The 27,962-nt window shown below is 35.7% G+C and overlaps 1 protein-coding gene across 2 annotated transcripts; it reads right to left on the reverse strand.

Annotated features, from left to right (window-relative positions):
- Nucleotides 1-1,596: 1,596 nt before the first annotated feature.
- Nucleotides 1,597-19,569, reverse strand: LOC131157566 (receptor-like protein 15). Of its 2 annotated transcripts, XM_058111811.1 has the most exons (6): nt 19,000-19,569; nt 18,227-18,385; nt 16,766-16,840; nt 4,384-4,539; nt 4,081-4,224; nt 1,597-3,945 (listed from the first exon to the last, which is right to left on the reverse strand). In XM_058111811.1, exons 1-6 carry the CDS (start codon nt 19,493-19,495, stop codon nt 1,751-1,753), a joined length of 3,225 nt encoding a protein of 1,074 aa, XP_057967794.1. In that variant the 5' UTR covers nt 19,496-19,569; the 3' UTR covers nt 1,597-1,750. The 2 variants fall into 2 exon arrangements, with proteins under 2 accessions (XP_057967794.1, XP_057967795.1); XM_058111812.1 differs by lacking the exon at nt 18,227-18,385 and having other exon boundaries at nt 19,000-19,567.
- Between the last annotated feature and the right edge of the window lie 8,393 nt (nt 19,570-27,962).

The following is a 27,962-nucleotide window of genomic DNA, read 5'->3' on the forward strand; positions in this document are numbered from 1 at the left end:
CAAAATATTTTCTTGCCTTAATTTAAAGTTCAAATATTTCTAAACGAAACATTACTGAATTAAAGATAATAAATTATTATGATACTTAAGTGAGAGTTGTATAACATAAGGAGAGAGAATGATATATTCAGCTTTGATTAGTGAAGGAAAGTTAGTACCACATTAAAGTAACAACTAAAATGTATTGTAATAAAGAATATTATTCGTTTAGAGGTGCAGCACACAAATTGATCCCCAATGTTAACCCACTTTCTCTAATTTTTATTTCCCAAAAAAATATCCTCCAAGCTATGAGGAAATTTCAAGCTCCTATGTTGGAGGAAAAAACAGTTGATTGACCCAAGTTCTCCTGGATGATTTTTTTTTTTTGAAAAAAAAAAAAGGAAAAGAAAAATTTTAATCATATTTTTCATTATGTTTTATTGATATGACAAAATCAAACATTATTAAAAATTTATCGGGTAAGATGTCCATTTAGTGCCACCCTTTTTAATCTAACATTGCTTCACACCAGCAAAATCTTATTTAAGCATAAAACCTGGGTATGATTTTCATTACCATTATATTTATTAGTAAAAGCACCATTAGCTATATACAGTTTTTAAGTCCGAGGTTGGTGTGCTTTTCCTACACCATATTTTTTTATCCGTGGCAATTCGGAAAACATTAATAATTTTTTCAAAATATTAAAAAAAAAAACACACAATGCCAAGACAAACTCTTAAATAGATAAATAATAGGGAAAAACAACTTAGACAAAATAGAAACTGACAAAAAAAAAAAACAGTTTAAGCCAAGACAGTAAACAAACATTCCACATATGGATGGTAAGCTTTTGACTTCTTCATTCTCAAAAATTTCTTCGGTTATGTTCCACTTATACTCTTAATTGTATTATTAACTGAGAGTGTTTCCGAACTAATATAAAATATAGAATACAGGGAAATTGCTTTCCACTTACTCTTAAGCCTTAAACTGCATTATTTTACATTGATTTCTTCAAGGAGCTCGATAAGGAACAAATTTAGTTTGAGTTAAACAATGCCGATTTTCCACTAATTTGAGCAAGTTTATTTGTAATCCATTTCCATTTTCCACTAATTTGTAATTCCACTTGTTTCAAACTCATGCCACACACAAATTTGCATTCCTGAAAGGAGGGAGAGGGTTGAAATTGTAATTAGATGCATTGGGCATGCAAGAAAAAATGTGCTACATGATCTAATTAAATTAGATGTATAGGTTTCTTTTGTGATGTGTATATGACTTGATATACTTGGTGCCATAAGATGCAATACTAGAGAAGTATGAAGCGTAGGAGAACATACACACATACATACATACATACATACATAAAGGATAAGAAATGGTTGGTCTTTACAATTGCGGGATTTCGTAATTGAGATTTGGGTATTTGAATATTTGGATGTTGTGTTTTTTTCGAAAAAAAAAAAAAAAAGATAAATGAACTCGAAAATGTATAGAACTATAAAATGATCAAATGAAGGGACCAAGACACTTTCACTGCAGTTGGGACAGACCATAACTTTTCTACTAATCTAAATATAATGCTGCAACGTTAACTCTAGGAGCTTCCATCGAAGACCAGCAAACTTGTCATACATGCTAATTTATAATTCAATTAAGAGTACACATTATATTGGACAATACATAAGGTATGTCTATCATACCTAAATAGACTCTCATAATCTTATACCAGCCAAACATATAATTAATTACATAACAACTATCAGCGCATGCGTGCTACAAACTTGCGAATAGCATCATAAAAAAAATAGAAGCACAAAAAGAACCATTCTTCAACTAGATAGAACAACCTTTGTTGCCAAGTAGGATTGACATAGAGAATAGCTATGACCCCCAAGAAAAATGTGACGTATGAAGCAGTAAAACTTGCAAAGAAGGTCACTGGATCCACTTTATACCATTTCCCATCGCTTTTGTCTGGCGAGTGAGGTGACTCAACAATGGGGCTGCAATTTTTTTTCAGTACTTGCCCACAAAGAAATGGATTTCCAACGAAACTACTTGCGTCGAATGTCAAGAATTGCCCCTTGTCTGGAACTCTACCTGATAAATTGTTATAAACCACGTTAAACACTGCCAAGAAGGTTAGATCAACAAGTATTGAAGGGATTTCCCCATTCAAACGGTTGTAAGAGAGGTCCAAGCTCTCTATTTGGCATAGGTTTGAGAAAGCGCTTGGTATAGGACCGGAAAATCGATTGCGGGACAAGTTCATTGCATGAATTGAACTTAAATTTCCTAGTTCATATGGGATTTCACCTGTGAGGTTGTTACATGACAAGTCCAATCCAGACATGTTATTTAGGATCCCACCCTTGTAGGTCCTGAATATGCTTTTTGTGACAAAACCAACTTCTTCTTGCCATGCATAATATTGAATTACCACCGTAACATCTTTGTGCCCCTTCAGTAAACCTCTAGATTTCCAATTCGAAGATCGAGTCGACGTGAATTCTAAAATTTCTGAAAAGCTGAATCGGTCAGCCCCTAAATTTCCAAAAGTGATGTTGCTGAAGCAGTGGGGTATTGACCCAGAAAGAGAGTTATTGGAGAGATCCATTATGCTTATTTCACTTAATTGACACAACTCATTTGGCATTAGTCCACTCAAATGGTTTCCACTCAACAAAAGGACTTTTAATCTAGAAAGCGATCCAATCACACTTGGAATCTTTCCAAATAAACGGTTATTCCTAATGTTTAGTGACAATATTTTTGAAAAATTCAGAAAAGCTTCTGGTATTGATCCTCCAATTCTGTTCCCTTCTAAATGCAAGTATTGCAAATCTCGACACATTGAACATGAAGGTAAAGTTCCCGAAAGATCATTATAAGAAATGTCTAAATATTCGTTAGGAATATTTTCACATGAAAATTGACCACTGAATAGATTCTTCCGCATGTTGAGTATAGACAATGAGTGTTTACTGCCTAACAAATGAGGAATCTGACCAGACAAGTAATTGCTGCTAATATCTAAAATCGATAAATCATTCAAATCTGTTAAATTGCATAGAGTTCCAGAGAAGTGGTTGTGGTCCAGACGCAGAAAACTTATTCTGCTTATATTTAAGTGTTTTGAAAATATATGACCATGAAACATATTGTGAGACAAATCCAAAAACTCCAGCTGGGTGCAAGCTGCAAGCAATTCTTTTGGTACCTCTCCTGAAAAATTGTTGAAGGACATGTCTAATCCCCAAATCTCACTCATGTTGCTGATCGAGGATGGAACACGTCCTTCAAAAGCATTTCTGGATACGTTTAGACGTCTTGTTTGCGGAAGCATCTCCCCTATGTTTGACTGAATTTCACCAACCAGCTTATTGTCTGAGACATCAATATCCAAGGAAGCTATTGGTGGCAAACGAAATTGACCCACCAAAGAGTTGTTCCTAAGAATTAGGAATTCTAGTCTTGGATTGTTTTCTAGCAACAGCTTGGGAAAATGTCCTGTCAAGTTATTGTTAGAAAGATCGATGGTTCTTAACTTGTATTGGCCCCAAAGGAATTTTGGAATATGACCACCGGAGAGTCTATTTAGGTTGCAGTTTGATAAATTAAGGACCTTTAGTTGAAATTTAGGAACCCAAATTGATAAGTCAGTTTCCACTTGGAACTTGTGACTGAAACTATGGAATCGAACAACCTCAAGCTTGGAATGATTTGCAAATGAGCTAAATGAGAATATGCCCTCGAAGCAATTGTTGCTAAAATCAATGTACTCCATTGCTGTTAGGCCGGAAATGAGAGATTCATAAAGTTTCCCTGTGAATTGATTCTTGGAGAGATCCAGAAGCCTAAGATTTTTCAAATTATTCAAACATGGAGGAACGGTCCCTTCGAGATTGTTTTCACTAAGATCCAACTCTTGAAGTTTGTTCAGTTCACACAAATCTGCAAAAGAAATCAAACAAGTAATGATTTCACAGTTTTGATTCTCTTTCCATCAGACTACATGGAACAAAACAATTTGCAAGGAAAATTTAATATGAATGGATTGATAAGCTAGACATGCTGCTTAATTCTTACCTGGAGGTAAAGAACCATTAATCTTAGTGCGAGCCAAAGATAAAGCCTTGAGAGAAGGTAATGCTCGTATACTTGGAGGAATACTCCCACTCAAAAAATTATCCCCCAAATTTAAGACCTCCAAATTCCTAAAAGCTAATGTATCTGCAAAAGAAGTGTAAAATTTGAAAAAGAAAATATCATTCAACATATCTGCAAAAGACGTGTAAATTTTGAAAAAGAAAAGACATTTTTTGTCAATTACTATGAGCATAAGAATTAAAATGAATTAAACCAAAAAGTGAGAAGGTTTCAAACACATACCCAAGTCAGAAAGTTGTCCAATAATTGAATTTGCCTCAAGAGATAGATATCTAAGAGCTTGGAGCACCCTTAAAAGCTTTAATACGGATTGGGAAAAACCATTGCTGCTCAGATCAAGGTAGCTTAGCTTGCTCAACTTGGATAGTCTTTTGGAATCTGAGACAATTTTAAAACATTTTCAAATATATGCTCTTGGGAAATTTTAATTTTATATTGTGCCCTCACATATTTAAAAGCAATTATGTTACTATGCTATTTTAACATCTATTGGTTATGAGTTTTGCAATATGTAGAAACCCAGTACTAAGTTAATTTAAGATTGATAGGCTTCTAAAATAACCTAGTATATAAGGAAAACCTAATAGGGTTATGGTCCCTAAGTCAAATCAGAAACAATTTCACGTTCTTTATTTTCTCCATCTAAAGAGAAGAACACAAGTGAGACACTTAAAGAATTGACTGTGGAAAATCAGAATTCTTTGCTAAAGGCTGTTGAACAATAAAATCAGACACATCTATGGATCTAGGTATTTATTATGCGTTTAGTTTTCTTAATTGAATAACATGCTGATCTTGGGTTGTTACGTTTTATGAATTAAAGTTATTTATAACAAGTAGTATTAGAGCCTAATTATGTTGTTGATTAAGAAACTGTGCATGATATGATCTAAGAATGATATTGATTGTATTAAAACCCTAAATCTAAGTTTTTCATTCTAAAGTTTAAAGAAAACCTAGATTTGATGTGTTATTGCATGATTTTATGGATCAACATGTTTTACGGTTAAAGGAATTTTATTCACCATGCTTAAAGTCACGTTTTTTCAGCCCTAATTTAGGATTTTTAAGGTTTGGGATCGATTTGGAGTAATTCCAATCAAAACAGAAAAAGAAAAATAAGGAAATTCTTCAGGGCTTGCTGGCTAAAAAAATAAACAAATAAAAATAAAAGTGGGACTTTAGGTTTCAGTGCCTGTGAAGGAAAGAAATTTTTTTTTTCTTTCTAAGGTAATTTTTGTGTGTTGAGTGTTTCAGCATAAGTATATTGAAGTAATAAGTTGTCAAGTAACCTCTATTATGTTGGTGCATTTATATTGAAACATTAGTGACGTATGTGTGTTGTTTGTGCAAGTAATGATTAGCCCAAAAGAAGGTCATTGCTATAGCTATCAAAACGGCTTGCATACTTGAGGTGATAGAAATTTTACAATTGTTAGGTTACCCATGTGAATAATAAATTGGTCCAAAGAACTTGTTGTTTGATAGGACTTATTGTAAATATTTGATCACTGCATGAAGAATACCACTAACAAGTTAATATTTTTGTCCAAAGATAGAATATTAATGTTGTACTAGGTATCTTCATATGAGGCCCACTTTTATTTGTTAATATACATGTCATGTATATATGGAACTGATTTAGGAATATAATATGAATTGTATATTATGACTGAACATGTTGTTTGGTTTCGGTCTACATTTAGTTACTGCATCTCCTACTATGATTTCTATCTACATAAATTCCATTCCACAACTTAACGGTTCCAACTTTAAGAACTAGAAGGAAAATGTTATGATTGTTCTAGGTTGTATGGATCTAGATCTTGCACTATGGATACAACGACCTCCAGCTGTTATGGATACAAGTACCGCTAATGTGAAGAGGGCGTTGGAGAGGTGGGAGCGTTCTAATCGAATCAGCTTAGTGATCATGAAACACTCTGTTTCAGAAGTATTTAGGGGTGGAATGTTTGATGAGGACGATGCTAAGGTATTTCTTGATGAACTATAAAAACGTTTTGCAAAAGACAAAAAGGTTGAAACAAGCATCCTTTTTCTAGTCTTGTTTAAATGAGGTATAAAGGAAAAGATAGTATCAGGGAATATGTTATGGAAATGTCTAATATTGCTTCAAAGCTAAAGGCACTTAAGTTAGAATTGTCTGATGATTTGCTCATGCACTTAGTTTTGATTTCCCTTCCAACAAAATACAATCAGTTCACTGTGAGTTATAACACTCCGAAGGATAAGCGGACTTTGAATGAGCTCATTGCTCATTGTGTGCAAGAAGAGGAAAGGATTAAGCGAGAAAAGATGAAAAGTACTCACTTAGAAAATTCCTCTAAGGATAACAAAAGGAAGAAGGATAAAGTTGCCGCAGTTGGAACATCCCAAGGAAAACTGTAAAAGAAACTAGACCAAGAATTTGGCTGCTACTTCTACAAGAAGGGAGGACACCTCAAGAGGGACTGTCCTGATTATGCCGCTTGGTGGAAAAAGAAGGGTACGCTTCTAACTTTAGTTTGTTTTGAAGCTAATTTGGCTATAATACCTTTACATACTTGGTGGGTAGATTTGAGTGCTACTACTCACGTAAGTGTGTCAATGCATGACTACCTGAGAAGTTAAAAGTCGGTTGATGCTGAAAGATTCATCTATATAGGTGATGACAATAAAGTTGAGGTTAAGGCAATTGGGACATTTAGATTGTTATTAAAATCCATTTGTATTTTGGATTTGGAAGAGGCATATGTGGTACCGTCTTTTAGATAGAATTTGGTTTAAATTTCGGTATTGGACAAATTTGGTTATTCTTGTTCTTTTAGAAATAATAAATTTTTTCTTTTGTTAATATTCAAATATGATTGCAATAGGATCATTGGTTGACAAGATATATATGTTAGATACTATTGCCTCTAATAACGAGTCATTGCATATTAGTTTACGAGGTACTAAATGCAAAATTGAGGCGGATTTCGCTACCTTATGGCACAAGCGGTTAGGACATATTTCTTGACAGAGAATGGAAAGGCTTGTGTTAGACAGAATCTTGGGACCCCTTAACTTAATAGACTTTATAGTTTGTGTTGAATTTATTAAGGGGAAACTGACAAAAAAATAAAATTATGTGCCACTAGATCCCCATTCCCTACGGCTTCTTGGAATGGACAAAAGTATTTTATACATTCATAGATGAGTGCTCATGCTATGGGTACCTTTATTTGATACATGAGAAGTCACAATCTCTAGACGTGTTCAAGGCTTTCAAAGCCAAAGTTAAGAACCATGTAGGCGAGAAAATTAAGGCGTCAAATATGACTGTGGTGGTGAATACTATGGTAGATATGACAGATCAGGAGAACAACATCTAGAACCTTTTGCTAAATTCCTAGAGGAATGCGGTATTGTCCCATAGTACACTATGCCAAAGAAACCTAGCAAGAATGGTGTTGCTAAGAGACGAGACATTACGCTTAAGGATATGGTAAGATGTGTGATTTGTCATTCTTCTTTACTAGAATCTCTTTGGGGAGAAGCACTAAAGATTGCAGCATATATACTGATTAGGGTGCCATGCAAGGTTGTAGCTAAAACTCCTTATGAACTTTAAACTAGCAAAAGGCCAAGTATTCGGCATTTACACCTTTGGGGCTGTCCGACTGAGGTTAGGCCATATAGGTAAAATGAAAAGAAACTAGACCTAAGGACAATGAACTACTACTTTACTGGGTATGCTGAAAGGTCAAGGGGTTATAAATTTTATGATTCCTCGACAATGACCTTCTTTGAGATGGGAAACGTCAAGTTTCTTGAGGAAGTTGAGTTTGTGGGGGGAGATAAGGTTTGGGATATTGTCTTTGAGAAGGAATTTATTTCTCTTCCTAGTATTGCTATTGTACATGTTCAAGAAAGAATACAAGACAATATCATTGTACTCCCTACACAAAATGAGGATATTGCTCTAGAAAAGCAAACTCAACAACCTCAAGAAGTAACGAAATTAAGGAGCTCCACTAGAGAAAGGAGAAGTGCGATTTCGGATGATTATATTGTTTTTTCTCCAAGAATATGAGTTTGACATAGGTGTGGTGGAAGATGGTCCAATCAACTTGCATCAAGTCAAACAAAGTTCAAGTTCTTAGAAGTGGATTAATGCCATGAATGATGAGATGAATTCCATGAAAGCAAATGACATTTGGGATCTCGTCAAATTACTCAAAGGTGTGAAGCCCATTGGTTGCAAATGGATATTTAAGACCAAGAGGTTTTAAGGGGTAATATTAAGAGATATAAGGCACGTATAGTTGCAAAGGAATTCACTCAGAAGGAAGACATTGATTATTAAGATACTTTCTCTCCAGTTTCATTGAAAGACTCTTTCAGGATTATAATGGCATTGATGGCTCATTTGGACTTAGAGCTTTATTACATGGATGTAAAGACAAAGTTTCTCAATGGTGATATTGATGAAATGATTTATATAGTTCAACCTAAAAATTTTAATTTGGAAATTCAGAAAATATAGTCTACAAATTAAAGAAATCCATTTATGGGCTCAAGCACGCTTCCCGTCAATGGTATCACAAGTTTCATCAAGTAATCATCTCGTATGATTTTAAGATAAATTCAGTTGATGATTGTGTATACCATAAGGTCAATGGGAGTAAGGTTATATTACTGATTTTATATGCCAATGACATATTGCTGGCAAGTAGTGATATAGGATTATTGCATGAAACCAAGAGATTTCTAACCAAAAATATTGAGATAAAAGATCTTGGGGACACCAATTTTGTATTAGGAATTTAGATACATAGTGATCACTCTTGAGGTAGACTTGGGCTATCAAAAAAGAGGTATATCAAAAGGGTACTTGCTAGATTTGGCATGAAAGACTCTCACCTAGGAGATACACCCATAGCTAAGGGAGAAAGGTTTAGTCTCAGTCAATGCCCCAAGACTAAGGTTGAAAAGAAGGAAATGCAAAATATTCTTTATGCGTGAACTGTAGGGAGTTTTATGTATGCTCAAGTATGTACATGTCATGATTTGGTGTACATAGTTGGAATTTTAGGCCAATATTTGAGTAACCCATGATTAGATCATTGGAAGGCAACCAAGAGGGTTATGAGGTATCTTCAAAGAATAAAAAACTACATGTTCACCTGCAGGAAATCATATCAACTTGAGATCATTGGGTATTCTGATTCTGATTTCATTAAATGCCAAGACAGTAAGAGATCCACTTTTGGCTATATCTTTCTACTGGATGAAGGTGTTATTTCCTAGAAGAGTATTAGGCAAACTCTCATAACTCCTTTGACCATGGTAGAAAAATTTATAGCATGCTACGAGGCATCTAATTAAGGAATTCGGGTGCGGAATTTTGTCACGAGGCTACATATCTTGGACAGAGTTGAAAACCCGCTCAAGATCTATTATGACAATAAGTTTGTGGTGTTGTATTCAAACAACAACAGAAGCTCCACCAAGTCAAAGCATATTGACATAAATTTTCTGGTGGTTAAGGAAAGGGTTCAGAGTCGTTAAGTGTCGACAGAACATATTGGGACAAAGTCCATGGTTGCATATCCACTCACCAAGGGTTTATCGCCTAAGGTGTTTCATGAGTACATTGCTCGTGCGGGAGTTGTCTTGTTTGAAGATGTTGCGATTTAGTGGGAGTTCATATTTGATTTTATTTTTTGCAGAAATAAAGTAATAAAGGAATGCATTTTTTTGTATTTGTGAGTCTGAATGTTATCTTCCTTTTGGAAGAACTAACGATTAAGGAACTAAGGTTGATCTCATAAGGATTAAGGTAGGACTAGTTGAGATATGCATGTTAAGGTTAAGGAGAATGCATATTACCATGCTACACATTCATACTCGATCTATGCCATTTAAGTGTATTAGAGTTGTGACCATTGATGTGTTCAATTAGGAATATGAGTGTAATGAATGCCGCTTTGATCTCATGCTAGTATATGAGATGAACAAGATTGAATTAAGGAGATGTTATAAGGATAATAGCCATATTGCGTACACATAAGGTTTGGGTAGTATAATTGTTTCCGATATTTATGTGTCGCCCAAGTGGGAGATTGTTAGGAAATTTTAATTTCCTATTGTGGGTTCACATATTTAAAAGCAATTATGTTTTTAGGCTATTTTAACATCTATTGAGTATGGGCTTTGTAATGTGTAGAAACTCAATACTAAGTTAATTTAGGACTGATGGGCTTCTAAAATAACCTAGTATATAAGGAAAACCTAATAAGGCTATGGTCCCCAAGCCAAATCAGAAACATTTTCACGTTCTTTCTTTTCCCCATCTAAAGAGAAGAACACAAGTGAGGCATTTAAGAATTTGACTATGGAAGATCAAAACTCTCTGCTAAAGACTGTTGGACAATCAAATCAAACACATCTATAGATTTAGGTATTTATTTCACATATAGTTTTCTTAATTGAATGACATGATGATCTAGGGTTATTAGGTTTTATAGATTAAAGTTATTTCTAACTTATGCAACAATGTATTTCTAAAAAAAAAATTACGGTGTTATACATACTCAAAATTTTGCACTCATCTAAAGAGAAAAAAAATATAAGAATATATATATCAATGAATAAGGGTTTTGAGTTGGAATTTAATATGGCATTCCTGTGAGGAAAGTAAATATGATGAGCAAAATAAGAGTTTATTGACTTTCAGACCTTTTGTAATGAAATATAAATATTATATCCAATTTAAAAAGCTAAGATTGCTTAAAGAATAAGTTATGTTGTGTCTCTTATATACATAGAAATTTTTTGAATGCTTTGATTCCCTTCTTATCACAATTTTACAATGGCAAAGGTCAAGAAATGTGGTGGCATTTAGAAAACTAAAACCAAATTTACACTTCTAACAGCATTCCATATATCTTACTTATTATATGCCTTTCGAGAAGTAAGGGAACAACAAAACTGACAAATTGTCCCTAACCGAACTGAAATCGACTAGTTTTTTATTTGCATCGTTTCGATTTGGTTCACAAAAGCAGGGAACCGAGTTTTCGATTTGAATTTATTTTTGTACTTTAAAGAAATGTTTAAACTGAACTAAACCTGTTGAGGAAGGCCATAATTCATGGCAACAATCTAGCCTAACATCATAGCAAGTATCAAGAAAATTGGGAACTAATATTACGTGAACTTCCTATTTAAGAGAAGTCAGAATATCATCTAAATATGGACATGAACGTGTAGATTAATTAGATTCAATTTTATGTTTCCCATTTACATAGGGTTGTATAAAGTTTGAAAAAATACATCAATAGCAATTCATTCTTTGGTCCATCATGAATTTTAAAATTGCTAGGTTGGACATGTCTCCCTTCTATTACTTGAAGACATGGAGTAAGTCCAAGCAATGCCTGAAATTTACCTAGTAACTGATTTCGTTAGAATATCCACTACATTTTTGTACGTGTGAACTTTCTCTAACACAAGTTCACCTAAAGCAATCAATTCCAGAACTTTGTGGAACCTCACATCAATGTGCGTGGTTCTAGCATGGTATACCTAATTCTTCACTAAGTAAATGGCACTCTGACTATCATAATGTAGCACCACACCATCTTGCTGTAACCTCAGCTCTTTGAGTAAACCAGTAAGCCATAAGACCTCCATTGTAGCTTTGGAAACTGCCATATGTTCCGCCTCAATTGTGGATAATGCTATCAGAGACTGTACCATGGATCTCCAACATACTGGTCCTCCTACAAGGGTAAACACATATCTCGTTGTAGACCTTCTATAATCCATATCTCCAGCATAATCTACATCGACAAACCCCATAATTGAAGGACAACCCTGTTTCTTACAGAACATGATGCCATAATCTATTGTACCCTGCAAGTATTTGAGTATTCATTTTACAGCTTCCCAATGTTGCCTTTCGAGATTAAAGAGGAACTTGCTCACCACGCTTACTGCATAAGCTAAATTTGGTCTTGTATATACCATGACATATATTAAACTCCCTAGAACACTAGCATAGGGGACCTTTGACATGTACCGAATTTCCTCATCTGAACTTGGGTAATTTATAGTAGACAACTTGAAATGATTCGCTAGAGGTGCACACACAGGTCTTGCATCAGCCATGCTAAACCTCTCAAACACCTTCTCCACATAACCACCCTGAGATAGTCATAATCTCCTTGTAGTCCTATCTCGGTTAATCTCCATCCCAAGTATTTTCTTGGTTGAACCAAGATACTTCATGTCAAATTCCTTATAAAATGGGTCCTTTAACTGATTCACCTCAGTTAATTCTCTTGTAGCTATCAACATATCATCGACATACAATAACAAGAAAATAAGTAAGTCATCATCAAGTTTATTCACATATACGCAGTTGTCATACTCACATCATTTGTAACCAATTTATATCGTATAGGAATCAAACCGTTTATACCATTGCCTTGGATACTGTTTCAACCCACAAAGAGATTTCTTCAACCTGCAAAAAAAAATTTCTTTTCTTGGTTCAATAAATCCTTTCGGCTGTACCATGTAAATTTGTTCCTCCAAGTCACCGTGAAGAAATGTTGTCTTCACGTCCATTTGTTCCAGATGAAGATCAAAATGAGCTACCAACCCCAACATAATTCTAATAGAAGTATGTCGAACAACTGGAGAAAAGATCTCATCATAATCTATCCCCTTCTTTTGTGAGTATCCTTTTACCACCAACCATGCCTTGAACTTCTTACCTACCTTTTCTGATATTGCCTTCTTCTTCCTGCACACCTATTTGCACCTAATCGGTTTCTTCCCATCTGGAAGCTTCTTCAACTCCCACATTTGATTTTTACGTAGTGACTTCATTTCCTTAATCATTGCTCTCATCCATCTATCTTTCCCCTAATCGTGCACCGCCTCTTGAAATGTAGTTGGATCGTTGCAACTAGTAAGAAAAGCATAAGATACTAACTCTTCAAACTCATACCTTGGCAGAGGCCGAATAGTGCGTCTAGATCTTCTTAACAGAATATCATCGACTTGCTTGCTTTCCAAGTTAGAGCTCCCTACAACCACAGGACCATGATCATTTCTGTTGCCCTGAGCTTACAACTTCATCGGCATGATATGTTCATCACTGCCTCAGTTTTCTGGCTCTTGTTCCTGTTCATCAAACTCTTAAGTACACTTCACCATAGCCTTCTCTTCAAAAACTACATCTCTATTGATCACCACCCTATTTGTCACTAGGTCCCACAACTTATATCCAGTCACACCCTCTAGATAGCCTAAGAAGATGCAACGACGAGACTTCGGGTCAAGCTTAGACCCCTCCTCACTAGACACGTGGACATAGGCTGGACACTCGAATACTTTCAATTCGAAGTAGTCTACTGCATTTCTTGTCCAAACCTCTTCCACCACTTTACCCACTAGTGATTCCCTTAGTGATCAATTAACCAGAAAACAAGTCATACTAACTGTCTCGGCCCAGAAGTTCTTTGGTAGCCCTGCATTCAATTTGAGACACCAAGCCCTATCCACAAAAGTTTGTTTCATCTGTTCCACCACACCATTTTGCTAAGGTTTCCAGAGAACTATAAAATGTCTCTTGATGCCCTACTCCGCAAAAAACTCCATAAATAGAGAATCAACGTATTAGGTCCCATTATTCGACCTTAAATATTTGATTCTCCTCCCCGTCTGGTTCTCCATTTTAGCCTTCCAAATCATAAACTTGGCAAGTGTACTTGATTTGTGACGTATGAAGTAACTCAGACCTTCCGTGAGTAATCATCAATGAAACTCACATAATACACATATCCACCCTTTGATGCAATTCTTACCGGGTCCCAAATATCTGAATGCACATTGTCAATAATTCCTTTCGTCTTGTGAGTAGCTAATCTAAACTTTGCCCTGTTCTGTTTTCCAAGAACACATATCTCGCGAAATTCCACCTAACATGATTTCAAGAACTTTAAAAGTTGCCTCTTGTATAGTTATTTCATGACATGTTCCCCTATATGCCCAAGATGCATATGCCACAAGACAGTCTCATCTGATTCAGCATCCATAGTTGCAACTCCAGCTACAATGGTAGTTCCCTATAACATGTAAATATTCCCATCCAATTTCTGCCCTTTTATTGCAGTTAGATTACCTTTCCATATGGTTAAGACTCCACCTTTGGACTTGTAATTGAAGTCATTACAATCCAAAGTTCCAAGAGATATCAAACTCTTTCTCAACTCAGGTATATGTCTTACATTACACAATGTTCTTACAGCACCATCAAACATTTTTATCTCTACATTTCCTATGCCAACGATCTTGAAAGAAGTATCATTACCCATAAAAACTAATCCAGAATTTACTAACCTGTAAGTGTTGAACCGCTCCTTGTTTGGAGTCATGTGATAAGAACATGCTGAATCAAGTATCCAAAAGTCTGTTAGATTATCCGACTCCACTAAAACTGATAGAACATCACCTTCCGCTGAATCCTCTTCTTGAACAACATTCATAGATTTAGAAATCCCCTCATGCTTATTAGCATTTCACTTCTTCCAATTCGAACACTCCGGTTTCACATGCCCCTTTTTACCGTATTTATAACATCGAATTTCCTTCTTCTTCCTGGATTGATTTCAGGATTTCTGATTAGGCCCATTTTTAAAATTTCCTTTGCTTCGCTCATTACTACCTTTACCACAAGTCCTTCTCCTTCATCACATATTTTCAACCTTTGATTAAAATTTAACAAAGCACTTGTTACCTCTTCCAAATCAAGTGTTTATTTTCCCCATGTAAGAGTGGTCACAAGATTTTCGTAGGTATGAGTTGAGGGCAAAAGAATTTAACAGCATCAAAGTCTTATCATCCTCATCAAACTTCATATCAACTCTCATAAGATCACTTACGATTTGATTAAACGCATTGATGTGTTGATCTAGACTATATCCTTCTACCATCTTAAGCCAATATAAACACTACTTAAGAAAAAGTTTGTTATTGAAGGATTTAGACATGTAACGACTTTCTAACTTTCGCCAGATAGCTACTAGAGAATCATCCTCCATCATCCGATAGAGAACTTCGTCGGCCAAACACAAGCGTATTGTAGATGCTGCCTTTGCTTTCAAATCTTCCAATGTTGTGTCATCCATTCTTTCCGGTTGAGTATCAAGCAATGCCTTAGCCATTCCTTGTTATACAAGAATGTCCTTCACTCTTCTTTGCCATAAGATTCCCCCTCTCTCACTTTGTTATGCTTTGCACATACTGTTAGGTTGAATCTACTAATTCATTTTGTGTATTTATATTTTTTGGGGGGGGGGGGGTGGTTTGTTATTTGTTTCCTTTTATGTTGCCAAGTGTCAAGGAGTAGTTGCTAGGAATATGCCTCTATTAGGGCGGTTTCTAAAGTGTTCAAGCGGGTGAGAAAAGGAATATGAAGACCAATGGTAAGCGTTGATTGGACCTGAGAGGGGTTATAGACTAATGTGTTTGGGCTTAATAGGTCAAGATCAAAGCAACAACTAACTCTCAAGCCTTCAATGGGCCTCAAATGGGGAGCCTAACTTGCCCTTGGACCTTATGACACATCCCAAATAAAAATGAGCCAAAATGGAAGGTAAATAAAGTCAAATTGTAATGAATGTGAAATTAAGACAAGGTGTTTATCTAAGTACATAAAGGGAGTCTATCAAGTACACATTGGTTTTAAGTCTAATTATCAAGGCAAGGAATTGGGAGCTACTTGTAATCCCAAATTTGACTTGGCAGCGTGGGGGTATAAATATTTGCTTTATTAATTTTATAACAGACCTCTCAAAATATTCACACAGTGTGGTTCGTACACTAATTTTGCCCTCTTTATCATTTTATCCTTTTCATTTCCTCTCCCACTCTCCTTAATTATCTCTATGTCTCTCTTAATCTCTTTCTCTTTCCCTCTCATTCTTACGTCCTCTAATATATAATCGTTCGCCTCCCTTATATTTTTACTCCTATCAACTCTCTCTACAATTTCTACAACTCTATATATCCTATCTGCCCTTTTCTTGTAAGTCACCTCTTACTTTATAAAGTATCCTACATTTCTAAGGGAATTATTTGAGTTCTCACACCACTTTCACATAAAAACAAAAAAAAAACAAAATCTTTATTCCACTCGAGGAACTATTTATTGAAAATACCTCAAGCGCAAAAAACATAGCATTCTTTTAAAAGATATAACAAGATACATATGTAAGTAACAAAAAATTGGTACACTGTAATTCTCAAAGTTTGCTCTATTTTATATGCTATTAACTTTTAGATGACTTTTAGCTGCCATTCGATTAAAAGAATATAAGATGCTCCATGAAATGACATTAAATGAAATGACACACTTTAATATTTCCAATTTATAGGAATGCTTTTATTTAATTTCCATTAAAAGGCTCCAAAATTTTTTGAAATTTATATCAAGTCACATTATGGCACTAAAACAAACATAAAAATAAAATACAAAATCGTAGTGTTTAGGACGTCATATTAAAATCATGAGCTTAAAGAGGAATTTCAATAATCATCGTCATACCTTGCATAGCGAAGGAATAGAAGAAAAAATTTTGACTTAGATCCAACGTTTCCAAGTTCTTCAAAGATGACAATTCTGCACCCAATAGCAAAAACACAAAGTAATATTCGACCTAAACTGTTCATGATCTTGATTATGGTGAAATAATTAATGTATATATATATATATATATATATTATATAATTAATATATGTTTTATATTTTTGATAAACAATATCTCATAAGAAAGTTACCTAAATCTCAATATGCATGAAATAGAAGTGCAATTAAATGATAACTTACATAACGCAAGTGTATAACAATAAAATTACCAATTGAATTGATTTCATTTTTATAGACCAAAATTTGAGGTTATTTTTATTTTTCATACTATCTGCCCCAGTCTAAATTAATTAATCGTCCACTTTCAAGTTCTCCATATAAATCTTATAAAATTGAAAATAAGACATGTTTTCATTTTTAAGAAATCTAGAAATAAAAAATAAGACTATTTTTATGGACTGAAAATAACTCCATTGTTTCCAAAAAGTGACAAAAATGACACGTTCCAATTTTTTAGCATTTTTATATGAAAGTTAGAAAATGGCAAGGGTTAATTTCAATTTTCTTACTTCAAGAACATTCTTAATGTCCACTCTTAAGTTTAAAATAAGGAAATGTTGACTCCAATTTAAAATTAATTGTTCCCCAAATTATTGTCAGGTTTGCATTTTAAAAAAATTTAAATTTTCCAAAATTTTGGGATCATTTTGAATGTCATCTTGAATTATACGAAAATGTTTTAAAAACGAGTGTCGTTAAATTCAACCCAACTTGTATTTAGTAAATGATCTAGGTCAAAACTGAGGTGGTCATAATTATGTTAAATGAGAGACACATATAATGGCTGATCAAGTATAACTGAAGGGGAACATTGAAAATGATCCCAAATATTAGGAAGCAAAATCAAATTAAATCATTTAAACTATTAGATAACACCAATTTAGATAACATTCATGATTATTTTTAAACTTTAGCAGGACAAGATGAAATTATTTGACCTAAATAGTAGAAGTGAAAAAAATTAGAAACTAAAAACAATAGAAAAAAACTTGTAAGGAATGGTTCTCTCTAAATAAGATTTGGCATTCACCAATGACATGGTATTATATTAATGTTCAAATACACCAAACTCATTAATTTATATGAGTTCAAATACTAATACGACATTATGTAATTAATGAATTCTAAAATTTAACTGCAAATATAGATCCTTATAAGTCTTTATAAAAAAAATAAGGTGATATTTTTTAAATCGTTAAGAAACTAAATACAAAATGAAAATTATTTTAGTCAACTGAAAAATTAAAGTATTTTGAAGAACATAACATATTTTCAACTCCACAAGACTTGGGAAAAACAAAAAAAACAAAAAAAAAAAAAAACGAAACTTGAACATGAATCTAGAGTAAGTAAGCATGCCTTGGATCGGAAAGAATCCATCAAGAGCATTGTGACCAAGAATCAAAGTCTTGAGTGAAGTCAGTTGGCCAAGTGATCGAAAGATGTTTCTCTTGTAAAAGTAATTATAGGCCAAGTCCAAGATTTCTAACTTCTTCAAACTTGTTAATTTTTCAAAACCTGCAATCAACAAAATCAATTCCTTAATTGTGCAATTACCAGTGGGATCAAATTAAATTCTGACTAGTTTCTATGCCTACTGTATGGTAAGTGGCTCCAAATTGATCTTCAACAATGCATGAAACATACTGAAACAAGTGTTTGGCTAATGCATAGCAATGTGCTTTTCGCGCATGATAAAGATGATCACTATACTAATATAAAATAAAAAATATGCATGAGTGAGTCGAATTAAAATACGCAAATGCCTATTCTTATGAATAGATTAGTTATAATTGATTTGATTCTTATTGATTGCAGGAAAGTTGATCCCAAAAAAATAGATTATACAAGAAAGGAAGTTGCTATTATAAAGTAAATAACAATGTGAACTTTCTATAAGTCCTATTATATAGGGAATAAATAAGTAATAGCTATCCTCTTACATCTTATTTCAAAGAATAGTTATTCCACCGACCCAATAACGAGTCAAATATTCAAAGTATACATATACAAGTGATATGCACCAATCTATAACAAATACGCTAGCGATGGGTCTCCCGGTGATTGCTCGTCATTTTACCCCTAAATAATAATTAAAAAAAGAAAAAACATATTGTATTAAGTTGACATACCTTGATTTGGAAGAAAGCCGGAGATGGGATTAAAAGACAAATTAAGGGTTGTGAGGTCCTGGAATGGGAGAAAGAGGGAGGCATTCAAAAGCCATTTGTCACAACGTATGCATTCTAAACGTTCATAATAGGTTATGTTGTTGATATTAAAGAGGGAGAGGTCCATGAGCCGTCCAGTAGTGGCGTTGCACTTTACCCTTTCCCACTTACAGCAGTCATTACTCTCTGCTTCCCCAGCCACCCATGAAGGAAAAATATCAGTAGTAGACGAAGAAGAAGAACTAAGCCAGTTGGACTTGACGAAGTCCTTTATGCGTAATAGAGCCTTCCTCTCTTCTGCGTGGCAACCTCTGCCGCTGCTGCTGCTGCTGCTGCTGCTTCTTCCTCCATGGCTATAGGTAAGAAGCAAGAACAATAGCAGTACTACAACTATCTTCGATGCCCAAAGAGAAGAGTTACACTTCTTCCTAACCAGCAGAGCACCAGTGCCCTCCATTACTTAAATGAGAAGTGAAAAAAGGAGAGAGAGAGAGAGAGAGAGAGAGAGAGAGAGCTAGAGTGCGTATGTGTGTGTGTATAGTTATATGTAGTCGTTATATAATCCCCTTTAAGCGCGTGAAATAATATTCAACTTCTCAGGATACGTCGGTGTGGACACGAAATTCCTTCTTTCCAGAGCCATAGCAGGAAAGTCATTAGAGCGATTTATGGGTAAGAGGAAGAGAAGGAGTGGTTGGAAAGCAGTGGCTTTTGTCAATGGCGTGAGGAAAGATGCAGCGACTTTGAAATGGGAAGTAAATTTGAGCTGACGACGGTCATGGAACGATGCATTCATATTAATTAGTCCTCTAATTTTGTGTTTAAAGCATAAAATTGACTCTATCCATTTAAATTTTCTTTTAAATTTATATAAATATAAATTTAATTTTTAATATTCATGCTTCTAAATACCAGCTAACAACAATGCAGAGAGAATAATTAAGGCTTGCATATTAGTAATTTTTAAAAAATTATTTTTTTAGTTCTTTAAAAATTACGAAAATGTTGACTAATTTTTTTATTTTTACAATATTTTTATGAAATAAATTAGTAAAAATAAAAGTTTTCAATACGATTTATTTGTGAAAATAGTTTTATTTTTCACTTGTAGTTTTTAAAAGAATTACAACATTTACACTAAAAAAAATTAGCAAAAAATATCTTTTTATTGTTTTTTAGACTTTTAACTCTTCATTCGCATATGGGAGTATGAAACTTGGATCTTACACTTTAATTTTTATGAATTTTGTATTGAATTTCTTTCAAATTAAACCACTTAAAATTCAATTCATATCTCAAAATCTATGATTCCACATGCTACCTCATATAATTTTTGAAAAATTAGAAAATAAGTTTTTTTTTTTTTTTGAAATTATTTTGAACTCCACAAATAAAAAATATATAACAAATTTTTTTGCACATTTTAACAAAAGCTTTATTTTCTTCCTTTTTAATATGAATACAAAAATATTTTAAAATATTTTAAAATTGCATAATTCTTTGAAAAAAAAAAAAAAAAAATGAAATTGCTTTCACAACTAAATAGGCTATAAACCTCTTCATGACTTTGCGTCACATTCACCAACTCTAAGTGACATGCAGGGCGTCACAGGTTGTCACGTCCCAAACCCAGAAATGGGACCCAGGGGTGAAAAGGTAACCTAACCTATCCCCGTATCATACAAATCATCACAGATACAGCACAATGGATGAGGGTCCGACCCTGTGGGGTTCTCAGGCACCCTAAACACATCCAAATACAATCATGTACGCAGCGGAAAAACCATATATACATATGCAGTACCATACCAGAGTCTATAAAAGAATAGAACATAGCTCTACCAAAAACGTACAAACTGGGTGCCCAACACATACCAAAATGGTAGCCCATCAAAATACAGCCCTAGCACTTACCTAAGCGCTAAACACAGTACACCGGCCACTACGCTCCATACACCAGGATGCTAGCTCCAGATACTCGAAGGACCAGTAAAAATGTACGTACAGCAGGGGTGAGACACCTCTCAGTAAGGAAGAACACATGTTATATCGATGTGTGACATTTGAGTGTTATCATGATACAACATACACGCAGTTAAATGCATTCCAGTACTAGTTTACATGGTGCATACATGCACACATACACATACACATGATCAATAATCCACAGTGTCGTCACACTCATTGGCCCGAAGCCGGTCCGCGACAATCCTTCATTGGCCCGGCCAACTCGTAACGCACGGCGCTACTGGCACATGGCTAGTCCCCAACTCCCATGGCATCATACCGGTGCAAAACTAGTGGATCCACACCCTTCGGCCTAATCTGCCGATATAGGCTCACGCCCTCGGATACAGAGCCGGGCACTCTTGCCTACGTGGCAGGCGATAAACACGCCCTCGGATATAGAGCCGGACACTTTTAGTACCAGGAACAATTCGGAACCCAGTTCCTATTAGCATTTCAACATATCACACACACATGCATGCTCATATAACCAAACAAACCACGCGCATTTGGTAATCTAAATCATGGTTTTCCAAACAAATACAGTTTAAACAAATTCAAGGCAGGACCATCCTAATATCACAGTATAAATCACACGTATACTCAATTTTCAACAAAACACGAGATTCAGCCCGTCGCCCCCTTTTTCCCAAAACTGTAATAATGAAAAACTCATAGTTTTCCCCGTTAGATCTCCCCAAATGAGTAGCCAAAATACACACAAGACCGTGGACCATAGTTTCACTGAATTCGATTTCAAAAATAACCAATATAAACATAGTTCCCCTTACCTTTTCCCCGAAAAGCAAATCCCGAACTCCAAGGCTCCTAAACAGTGAACCAAGTTCCAAAATTTACAAATCATAGTACAGAATATACTCACAAGACTGATACCTACAAACCTACCGGATCAGAATTGAAAATTGAGCCTTACCTCGATTTTACACCAAAACCCGAAAAACTTCGAACTGAGATTCCGATCCATAGAAGTTGTAGAGAATCCTTCCACGATCCTCGTGCTAACTTCAGATTTCTGATTCTGTTAACGATCGGCAAAGAAAGTTAGAGAGAAGGAGAGAGTAAAGAGACTTTAGAGAGAGAGAGATATGAAGTTTCTTAATGAAGAAGTAAAGAGAATTTCCTTTTATAGCCCTTTGACCCAAGCAATTTCTTCGATGAAATGGTGCCTTCGTCAATGAATCTTCCACTAGTTTCGTCGACAAAATGTGCCAGTTTCCCAATTCGCCCCTCTTTTATTTAATTAAACCCAATTATCACGGTTCGGGTTCTTACAATCTCCCTTCCTTACAAAAATTTCATCCTCAAAATTTGCCATCTCTCATTCACAAACTTATACATACAATCGAATACGCGAATAGAACTCTAGAGAAAACTGGTGACCACTACTGCGTAGCCCCATCACGACACATACATACATACTCTAGAGAATACGCTGGTCATTTATACGCAGCCTCTTCATACACATACACATACATACCCTCACATATGGTGGAAGAATACCATGGTTACATATACAACAGTCTCAGGAGTTCACAATACACACACACTCTCGACGACTAACCACCTATCCCAACCCACAGTAGGATCATGTACAAGTGCTCAAAACAACTATGGATACTTCCTGCGTATTTCCGTTTTCAGTTCCCAAGAAGCTTCCTCAACCTTGTGGTTCCGCCACAATACCTTCACTAACGGTATCTCTCTAGTACGAAGCTTCTGAACTTTATGGTCCAGAACCTGAACAGGTATCTCCTCATACGCTAAAGTATCCCCAATTTCCAACTCATCGTAGTTGATAACATGTGAAGGATCCAACACGTGCCTTCTCAATATGGATACGTGGAAAACATCGTGGACCCTCGAAAGTGTTGGAGGTAATGCAACTCTGTAGGCTATCGGACCCACTCGCTCAAGTACCTCGAATGGTTTGATATACCTCGGGCTCAGCTTGCCCTTCCTGCCGATTCTCATCACCCCTTTCATCGGAGCAATACGCAGAAATACCTTACCTCCCACTTCAAACTCTAACTCATGGCGGAGAACATCTCCATAACTCTTCTGCCAATTCTGAGCTAATCTAATCCTCTCCCGGATCAAACCCACTTTCTCAAACGCCTGCTACACAAGTTCAGGTCCTAACACCTGACGTTCACCAACCTCATCCCAATACAAAGGAGATCGACACCTCCGACCATACAAAGCCTCGAACGGTGCCATCCCGATACTAGACTAGAAGCTGTTATTATAAGCGAACTCTACAAGTGGCATAAACTGTATCCAGCTATCACCCAAGTCTAACACACAAGCTCGAAACATGTCTTCCAAAATATGTATCGTCCTCTCCAACTATCCATCAATCTGGGGGTGGAATGTTGTACTGAAAGTAAGTTTCGTCCCTAATGCCTCCTATAAGCTCATCCAAAATCGAGAAGTAAACCTCGGGTCTCGATCTGATACAATAGACACTGGTACTCCGTGCATTCTCATAATCTCATGCACATATAAATCTGCTAGCCTACTCAAAGGATAGCCAACTTTCATCGGTATGAAATGAGCAAATTTCGTCAATCTATCCACGATCACCCAAATAGAATTCTGCTCGTTAAGCATTGGTGGCAATCCAGTTACAAAATCCATGGAAATATGTTCCCATTTCCACACTGGAATAGGCAAAGGCTACAACGGCCCTACCGGCCTCTGATGTTCAGCTTTCACCTGTTGACACGTCAGATACTGCTCCACGAACCGAGCAATCTGCCACTTCATACCAGACCACCAGAAGGTCTCGCACAAGTCCCGATACATCTTCGTACTACCAGGATGTACCATATACAAAGAACGATGTGCCTCCTCTAAAATCGTCCTTTTGATCTCCTCATCGTTCGGAACACACAGTCTGGTCGCAAATCTCAATACACTTCCCTCAGAGATGTTAAAATTCGTAGTCAGTCCCTGCTGTACCTTTCCCATAACCTCCGCCAACTCTGCATTACTAGCCTGTGCGGCTTTTATACGCTCAAACAAGGTCGGTTGGACCACCAAACCAACAAGATAAGTCTGATGATCCCTAACTACCAACTCTATACTTGAGCTTTTACAACCGCAGATATAGTCGTAGGTTCCGACTCAACGTATCAGCCACCACATTAGCCTTCCTCGGGTGATAACTGATCGTGCAATCGTAGTCCTTAATCAATTCAAGTCACCGCCTCTGCCACATGTTCAGCTCCTTCTGCGTAAAGAAATACCCGAGGCTCTTATGGTTAGTGAAGATCTCACGCTACACCCCATACAGATAGTGTCACCAAATCTTTAGTGCATATACCACAGCAGCCAATTCCAAATCATGCGTAGGGTAATTCTTCTTGTACTTTTTTAATTGCCGAGAGGCATACGCCACTACCTTACCTTGCTGCATAAGCACACATCCCAAGCCTTTCAGAGATGCGTCACTATAAATCACAAATCTACCATCCCCTGAAGGAATGGTCAATACTGGAGCAGTAACGAGCCGGTGCTTCAACTCCTGAAAACACTGCTCGCAATCACTGGTTCACTCAAACTGGATTCCCTTCCTGGTCAATCGTGTCAGAGGTTCAGAAATTTTAGAGAAACCCTCTATGAACCGACGATAGTAACTCGCCAGTCCTAGAAAACTCCGAACCTCCTGCACATTCTTAAGCCTCACCTAGTCGACCACAACTTCAATCTTATTAGAATCAACTGATATACCATCCCCAGTAACCACATGGCCTAAGAACGCAATCTGACTCAACCAAAATTCAAATTTCTTCAATTTAGCATACAACTTCTTCTCCCGCAGAATTTGTAACACTAACCTCAAATGTTCCACATGCTCTTTTGTACTCCTCGAGTATACTAAAATGTCGTCAATGAATACCACTACGAATCGATCCAGGTACTCATGGAAAACCCTGTTCATCAGATCCATGAACACCGCCGGAGCATTTGTCAACCCAAAAGGCATGACCAAAACTTGTAGTGGCCATACCTGGTTCAAAAAGTAGTCTTCGCTACATCCTCTACTCTAACCCTCACCTGATGATATCCTGACCGTAAGTCAATCTTTGAAAATACTCGCGCCCCCTGCAACTGGTCAAAGAGATCATCTATACGAGGTAAAAGATAACAATTCTTCACAGTTACCTTGTTAATCTCACGATAATCAATGCACATACGCATCGACCTGTCCTTCTTCTTCACAAACAATACTAGAGCTCCCCAGGGCGAAACTAAAATTAGGATAGCTTCCCAAAAGGGGGGTGAATTGGGAATTTAAAAACTTTCTTTTCAATTCCTTTTAAGAATACTTAACTTCTTTTATTGTTTAACAAATTCTTTTACTTGTTTGTTTAATTTGTCAAACACACAATAACTTGGTTTCTTTTATACAATCAACAACACAGGCACTTAAACAACTAAATCACCAATCAACCTTTCAATCAACCACACTATCCAAACTAATCAAACACAATTTGAAAGCAAACAACCAAACCAAAATTAAGATATACAGTAGTAAGAAATTAGGATGGTTGTTTGTTTATGTATGCCTTATAAATATGAATCAAGCCCTGTAGTTGAATGAAATGCTTGTTAAAATAAATTTGCTTCTTTTATATGATTTACAACCACACATCCACACTCTTTCCAAAATTCAAAATTCAAGTAAACTCTTCGTTAATTTTCTTTGGGTGTTTTAACCAAGTAACGTACTCCCGTATGGTTTCCGCAAAGTATGGTTTTGCCAACGTACTTCCTTTTGGTTTCCGCAACCCAAATCAAAATTAAACTTTAAGTTTGTTTGATTTCCAAATATACGTAGTGTATATGATTTCAAATTTAAACCATCCACACAATATAAATATGCTGAAAATAAAGAGTAAGGGAAAGAGAGAGTGAGACACAGGATTTTACGAGGTTCGGCTTCAACACAGCCTACGTCCTCGCCTTTGGCAAAACCACCAAAGGATTTACTAAACTTGTTCCTTTACCGGGTGGAACAATACCTTTACGCACTCCTTCAGAAGGTTAGAGCAACACCTCTCTAAGCGATAATCCCCTGCCTAGCCAACGATCCAGCAAACCTGGAATCGTCACAATCTACAAGAATATAATATAAATTCAATGGTTCGTTTAAAAAAAGAAACGGAATTGCAACTCGGAACCGAACTTTGATATTTTCAATCAACCAAAATTGTAGAATTCCTCTCCAGTAAAAGATGTGAGCAAAGAAGAATTTCAGAAAAATTTCAGCACAAAATGAATTTCAAATTTTTTCTGATTTCTCTCTTTTCTTGTATTTTCTCTATCATGTTTTTTCATTACCCAAAGAGGTACTTATAGGCAATTTAAAAGATCAACTTCCACATCAAATTAGGTAAACTTTGAAAAAACATTAATTTGTTGACTAAATTTTGAATTTCAAAATTTTGAAAGATCAACATTCATATCAAATTAGGTAAACTTTAAAAAAACATTAAATTGTTGATTAAATTTTGAAATTTAAAATTTTGAAAGATGTTTTCCATATCAAATTAGGAAAATTTTGAAAAAACATTAAATTGTTGATTTAAATTTTGAAATTCAAAATTTTGAAAGATCAACATCCACATCAAATTAGGTAAATTTTGAAAAAACATTAAAATTGTTGACTAAATTTTGAAATTCAAAATTTTGAAAGTCGTTGTCCATATCAAATTAGATAAACTTTGAAAAAATATTAAATTGTTGATTAAATTTTGAAATTCAAAATTTTAAAAAAGCTTCCCGTTGAGATCTAAAATTTGCTCCACGTGGCAGTCGTCTGGCATGACATGGCAGTCATCTGTCATAGTTAAAATTTAAACCCAGAATACTTTATTAAATCCTTTAACTTGCCATTCGTATGTCCATAGAGAGACAGTCATCTGTCAGGTGCATTGCTTATCAGAAACTCTATTTTTATTTTGAACACTTTCCTTCCTTTAAGACCTTTGTTACTTTAATTTCAAAAACATGTTTTAAGCTCTTTAAAACAAAGTGTTTCTTAGTTTCGTTTGTTTTTATAAGAGCTTCACATATCTAAATGACATTTGGTTTTGAAGTACTTACAACAGTTCTTCTAATTATGGTCTTCTTAAATCCTTCAGCCTTCTTTAGCCTTTTGAGGTTCACTTTTGACTTTGGGTTGCTTGCCCTTAAGCTTCTTCATTTGTCATTCATTGCCTTCAATATTCTGAGGAGCTTTCACTAGATTAACATTGAGCTTCAACTTATCAACCTTGAGAGTTCTTTTACCTAAAACACATCACTTAACATCATATGTTAACGCATCCTTCATTTTTTTATCATCAAAACAGGATTGAAAAGTCCAGTTAAGTCAACAGAAACACTAGGTTGAATGAAACCCCTATCCAGTAATCCCTGTAACTGCTCCTTCAACTCTCGAAGTTCTACTGGAGCCATCCGGTACGGAGCTTTAGAGATCGGTGCCTTACTAGGCAGTAACTCTATCGCAAACTCCACCTCATGGTGTGGAGGTAAACCAGGTAAATCATCTGGAAGCACATCCGGGAACTCACTGACTACCTGAATGTCCTCGAGTCTCAACTCATCCCGCGGCGCTTCCTTCACACAAGCTAAGTACCCCTAACATCCATCCAAGAGTAGTCTCCTTGCTTGTAGTGCCGATAGAATCTGTGGCGCTGGGATGCACACACAATCCCACAAATTTGTACTCCTGCTCCTTAGGAGGTCTGAAAACTACCACCTTCCTACGATAGTCAATCACAGTATAACTGGAGAACAACCAATCCATCCCCAGGATGACATCGAACCCCAACATGTCGTATTTCACAAGATTCGTTGGCAATAATTTCCCTTGAATTACCACTGGG

The sequence above is a fragment of the Malania oleifera genome, chromosome 6 (genome assembly GCF_029873635.1).
Source record: "Malania oleifera isolate guangnan ecotype guangnan chromosome 6, ASM2987363v1, whole genome shotgun sequence".
NCBI classification, from domain to species: Eukaryota; Viridiplantae; Streptophyta; class Magnoliopsida; order Santalales; family Ximeniaceae; genus Malania; species Malania oleifera.